The sequence below is a fragment of the Miscanthus floridulus genome, unplaced genomic scaffold, assembly GCF_019320115.1.
Source record: "Miscanthus floridulus cultivar M001 unplaced genomic scaffold, ASM1932011v1 os_1392_1_2, whole genome shotgun sequence".
In the NCBI taxonomy this organism is placed as follows: domain Eukaryota; kingdom Viridiplantae; phylum Streptophyta; class Magnoliopsida; order Poales; family Poaceae; genus Miscanthus; species Miscanthus floridulus.
The window spans coordinates 74,215-80,000 of NW_027097689.1; the positions used below are offsets into that span (position 1 = coordinate 74,215).

At 41.4% G+C, this 5,786-nt stretch overlaps 1 protein-coding gene across 1 annotated transcript; it reads right to left on the reverse strand.

Annotated features, from left to right (window-relative positions):
- Window positions 1-1,120: 1,120 nt before the first annotated feature.
- On the reverse strand, window positions 1,121-5,663 carry LOC136533980 (probable proteasome inhibitor). Its single transcript, XM_066526489.1, has 8 exons — window positions 5,449-5,663; window positions 4,737-4,928; window positions 4,174-4,212; window positions 2,259-2,336; window positions 2,147-2,178; window positions 1,988-2,051; window positions 1,810-1,887; window positions 1,121-1,459 (listed from the first exon to the last, which is right to left on the reverse strand). The coding sequence occupies exons 1-8, from the start codon at window positions 5,598-5,600 to the stop codon at window positions 1,387-1,389; spliced, it is 708 nt and encodes a 235-aa protein (XP_066382586.1). The 5' UTR covers window positions 5,601-5,663; the 3' UTR covers window positions 1,121-1,386.
- Window positions 5,664-5,786: the final 123 nt, after the last annotated feature.

Consider the following 5,786-nt stretch of genomic DNA (forward strand, 5'->3'; position numbering starts at 1 on the left):
ACTAAGGTTACTGCATTTGCACCACTGCAGGCAGGGACGAAGCTAGGAAAAAATTTAGGAGGGGCTAAACAACGGCAATTAGCAAGAAAAGAGGTTCAGCAAATCTCAGTCCCTCCTACCTGTACATCTACAGCTGAAATTTTAGACGGCGGCTCTACGAGGCTTCGCTTGCTCGCGAGCGGTAGGGGGGCTGGAGCCCCCCTAGCCCCACCGCTGGCTCCGTGCCTGACTGCAGATGTTTTGTACGTAAAAGCAAGGAAGTGGGCACTGGGCAGGATGGTGCTAATCCTGCTCCCTTGCCTTATTGATACGCTGTGTAAGACTATCTCTAACAACAACACCTAAAATACAAACTCATTCGATCTTTGGGTATCACTATAGGCAAAGGGTTCGATACTCATTCAGCATCTTCTCCAACAACATGATCCAAAAGAGAATTCTTTCTGCAAATGGGTTTTTAGGAGAGAGGATGTTTATATTTAGGTTGTGCCTCTCAATCAACCCAAAATAAATCTTCCGTATAGGTAGTCTGTTAGAGACCAATTTTAGATCTCTAGCTAACCGCTTTAGGTATAGATGCCCATATAGGTCATTTGTTGGAGTCAGTCTAACGACTCTAATGGCACGCGCATAGGCGCACTAAATAATTCTGCCAGCCGCTGCCGGCGGACCACATCATGGCGATGGACTTCGGACCAAAACCAGGGCGCCCGGATAACGTGCCATGCCATGCCATGCGAATTCACTCACTCATGGTTCGTCTAGTATCACTGATTCCGTATAAATTTGCTAGTGCTAGTGGCCCCAAAAGCAAAGCGTACCCGGTGAAGCAAAAAGCGCGGCGGGCGCGAGACGCATGATGGGCACCGGGGAAAGGATCCAAAAGCCTCGACATCGCAGGTCTTCACCGCACGGCAACACGACCACGTCACCACAAAAAACTAATGCCTGTACGCCGGCAGCCCCATCGGGCACTAGCTAACCAACCAACCCCTGGACCTGCACGGCACCGGTTTTCTCGCGGGATATTCCCTGGCTCGAGATGCAGCAGCCAGAAGCCCAGAAGCGACAGAGGATGCACCTCTTCCCTTTTTCCCTTCGCATGCTTTCACAATACGTGTCGACAAGTTTCGCTTTCAGTTCCGGTACCCGATATATACACAAAAGTATATTACATTAAGGCTATGACAAACGATGGTTTGGAACTACGGGAAAATACACAGATGTTCACATCCATCTTTACAGCCAAAGTGCACTAGGACTATCCGCGATACAGCAGTTGCAATCACACCAAGCCGGATATCTAGCTCAGGGCTCAGCATTTTAAACATGCCATGTTATTTCGTGGGGGTAAGGACGAGGTCCGGCCTCTGTGCGATGCGAGTCTCAGAAGTCTGGGCCTTGCTGGAAGAACTCGAGGTCTGGGTGGGTGCTCCCGCCTGGAGGCCGCCTTGGACGCCTACATCAACACTCAAACAAAAAGTATATTTAGCTATCACTAGGTTCAGAATGCAGGTGTTGATTCCGCAATCAAATGAACAGGCCGATAAGCATTGACAGTTTTCGATTGGATATCACTTAATCTTCCAAGGTGATCAGGGATAATATGTATTTATATAGGATGTTAATAATCTAATATACAACAGGATGTAGGATAGAAACCTGCACTAGGAAAAGCGTATTTGAAGAGCCGTTAAGTTAATTATTGACAGGTTGTAAAGCAGCACCGAGTTAGACAATAGGCCATCTTGAAAAACCTTATAGATGGGAAAAACAATCCAAAGAAAATGCTAGCAATGATTAACTTACCTAACAAAACTAGATGGCTCAAACCCTGGAACACCAGGTGGGCCAATTGGATCATAGCGACCACCTGGTGGAACACTCCTGTTTCAAACATTCATTTTTATTAAGAACTATAACAAAAATAGTACCTCACTAAGTGATCTTGAAATGACAAATTTAGTGAAACAAGAGCAGAACATACCCAGGGCCACCAAATGGGGCATTGAAGGGATTACTAGAAGGAAAGAAGCGTGGATCGTTAGGACCTATTGTGCCAAAATAATCATTAAGCCTGAGCTGTAGACATGCACAAACATAACGACAAAAACTGGATAGTAGTGTTTAATCGATGTAATATTACCAATGAGCATGCTGCCACCGCTCCCAATACCACTGTAAACAGAGCAGACAAATAAAGCTATCAATTCCTTCCATGTTTTACACAAGCTTTCATTTCATGGTTGAAAAAATACCTGTGAGGGTAGAAGCCTGCACCAGGTCCAGGGTAGAGATCATCAGAACCAAGTGGTGCTATTGGAGGATAAATTAGGCTGCATCACAACATATAAAATAGAAACTGATTAGCCACAGCCCCACAAGAAAATACAATACTCCAACTGTGCAGATGATAACTACTGTAACTCGAACAAATATTTGCTAACACTCACTAAATATCAAGTACAAAATTTGGAACGGAGTACTTATTAGACATCCAATGTATGTGTTAAGTGCACCAAATAACATTTGCTACTGTATGGTTCAATGGTGCATATACTAAAGGCACTAAAGAGTTTCATTATTAGTAACCCACTCTTCCGACCTCTGTGGATATAGGTTTTCAACAAACAACTTCCAGTGAACAAAGACGTCACAGAATACAGAATGTGGAAGAAAAGTAACTTGATAAAAAAAATCCATATGCACAGAAACATAAGAATGTGCATGGTCCTCTATATATAAACTACTGATTCGGTGTATCTGGGAACATAAATATACATTTACAGAGCAATTACATCAACAAACAACAGGAATAAAAAATAGGGCAAATTTTGATGAAACCAATTAAGGTGCTGTTTGATCCCATCTGATCATAAGAATCTGTATAAAAAGAATCACAACAGTTTTATTAGATTCTGAGATTCTAAAAATCTATGAGTTAAAATCCCTCTAAAATCTAGACCGTTTGATAAGATACTAGGATTTTTTCTATCTGGATTCTCAGAATCCAATGGATTCAAACGGGGCCTAAAGAACGTATACAGAAGGTCAATCGCCCCAAATCAACACAGGAGCTGGAGAAAAATACTAAAGATGTATACATGCAAAAGAAAAGGGATGATGTTTGTGGCAGAACCGCCTAATCTAATGCCCTTCCAAGAGTATTTGTCTTCTATTAGACACGACCACCGGCAAGGCCACGCACGATGTGGTGCGCGCGTGCGGCGGTGGGTGCACCAATGCGCGACGTCGCACCCCGAGTGCGGTGACCACGCACACCCAGCCAGCCAGCCCGAGGCGATGTTGTGCACAGATCTTAAAGCGTGAAAATCAACCGATTAGAGCTCGGTTGAGATTAAAACAAAAGCTGAAGACTCTAGTAGACCCTAAGGGCTTTGTATCCAGGCAACAAGCACAGCCGGAGGGTGACCAGCGAGGGAGATAGATAGGTGCCAACATGGGTTCGTCACGCTAAGCGCTGGTTCATGAACGGAGCGCCAACAGCCTGGTCACAGCGCGTTCTTAGGATGTTAGGGCAATTTTTGCGACGCCACGACAACTCCAACTCATCCGTGAACTACACCCTGCTAAAGCACTCACTTAGACGCAACCAGCAAAACGAAATCGTGGAGCCAGTGCTTAAGTATTTTAGTTAAAATGTAAACGCCAAGATGACATTGTCTTCTTCCTTCTAGTCTTAGAAGGTCTAGAGCTCAGCTTGCACTAACAGCCATTAGCACTTTTGTTGCAATTTTTAATATGTCTAAAACTTATTAATTCCAAACAATTAGTATTTCACTCAATAGCCCATACTACATACTAACCCATAGGAGCAAAACATTTAAGCACCTTTTAACTATTTTGCTCAATATAATTCACCAAAAATGACGTTCGTAACCTAAGTTTAATTTCTTGTCGATTCAACAGAAAGTTCTAGTTTAATTTTTTGGATTCGATGTTTGAGCTCCCAAAACACTGGTTAACAACATTTGTTTTCAAAAATTAAAGTTGCATTTTCAACTACACCACTTGCTCATCATCTTTACTTAAGTACTACACACAAGTTATATTTTATTTTTGTTTATATAAATTGTTTTTCGTTGACCTTAACCTAGGTGCTAAGCAAGCTCGTAACACCAGAGGTGTTACAATGTTGTCTGGGGATCATACCCGGAAGGGTCAGCAGTTCTAGAACCTGGATCTTCAGAGCTGGAAAAACAAGTGTATTGTATTAGAAAAATACAAAAGAATGAGACCAATTGCACAGTTAAATTTCTATATTCAAGAAAACTATAATAATATAGAAGATACGCATTTCTCCTGCATGTTCAAGAAAAAAAAATCAAATAATTTCAGCTTTTGGCGATATTTTTCCAGAATTCTTAAATATGAGAAAAAAAGAAGAATCTGCAGACTAGACCAATTACAGAACCTTAATTTCCAACAATTTATGATTTAAGACATCGACACTAAGGAAAAAATAGCAAGGTAAAGTTGCTCCCATGTAACCTAGAAGATGGATGGTGGGAGAGTATTGCTCATAGTCACAAAGTTCCCAGATTGACATGGTCAAGGAAAGTGGTACGGTACTTACGAGAGGTTTTTACACGGCGGGGTCGAAAATGACCTCACGTACCCAGGACGGTGCAACGTTGAAGGGTCAAGGGTCGATGCCTTCAGCCCCGTTTTCTGTGACTACGATATTGCAAAAAAAAAAAAAAACATAATGATACCTCTGCATTGATGAACTTCTCTCAGCATCAGAGTTCTTGGCAGCAGCAGCGCTCTTAGCAGCCTCAGCACCAACATCGTCTCCATCCAATTTCCACAACACATTTGAGTTCACAATGTCAATGAGGTTTGCAAAATTCTTGTACATATCCCCATAATTCTTTGGCTGCTCTTCGACAAAGAAATCTTTCACACTACATATAAGGAATCATGTTAAAACTTGAGGCTATAAAACTGGAGAATTCAGATGAGTAAAGAAAACCTCAACAAAATAGGAGATAGGGAAGAGCCAATTAAACAAGTACGTCAATATATTTCTGCTAAGTACAAAGTAGATTGCTACATTCATATTTTCTTTTAAAAGATAGAGAATAGATCAAATTTTCTTATTGCGTCATATGTGGTCTTTTGAAAGTAATAGAAGAGCCTAATTGTACCATCTACTACTAAATCAAGATCAAAATTACAAAAATGATATTTTCCAAGTAGAGCCACATGATTCAAGAATGTGTTTCCTAGTAGACATGGTGTGTAAGTACAATTGCAAAAACCATGCTTCTGGTTGGTATGAGTACCAGAACATGACACTATTGTCCATAACTATTCGTATCCTAGTGCTCTTATTACTAGTTGATAAATATGCTATGCTAATAAATCATAGCACCTGGAACCAAACAATGTTGCAAATAAATTAGTTGCAGGATCCAAACATACTTAATCTGGATATTATATGGGCCCTTATCTTGTGCCTCAAGATCCAAGACATCAATTGCAAGTACTTCACCGATCACAAGACATTTCACTAGTACCCTTTTCTTCTTGCCCTTCTCCTCCTTGCTATACAAAAAGGCATAACAGTTCTCCATGCTGTTCCAACCATCAATCCCCACCTCCTCATCACCTGAAATAGAGTAAATTGCATAATACAGATAGAAAACTCAAAACTGATGGCTGAATTACCACCTTAATCATAGAAACGCAAGCAGACTTATAAGCGTGAATTCCCCAATGCTAGCGATTTTAAAAACTCTGATTCCTCATGGCTTGTCAAG

Excerpts from the sequence above, each read along its gene's own strand:
- LOC136533980 (XM_066526489.1), bottom strand. The coding sequence starts at position 5,600 with ATGGAGAACTGTTATGCCTTTTTGTATAGCAAGGAGGAGAAGGGCAAG. Across the intron at positions 4,213-4,736 it reads AGAAGTTCATCAATGCAGAG|CTCTGAAGATCCAGGTTCTA; the intron begins GTATCATTATGT and ends TTGTTTTTCCAG. Across the intron at positions 2,337-4,173 it reads AGAACTGCTGACCCTTCCGG|CCTAATTTATCCTCCAATAG; the intron begins GTATGATCCCCA and ends GTTGTGATGCAG.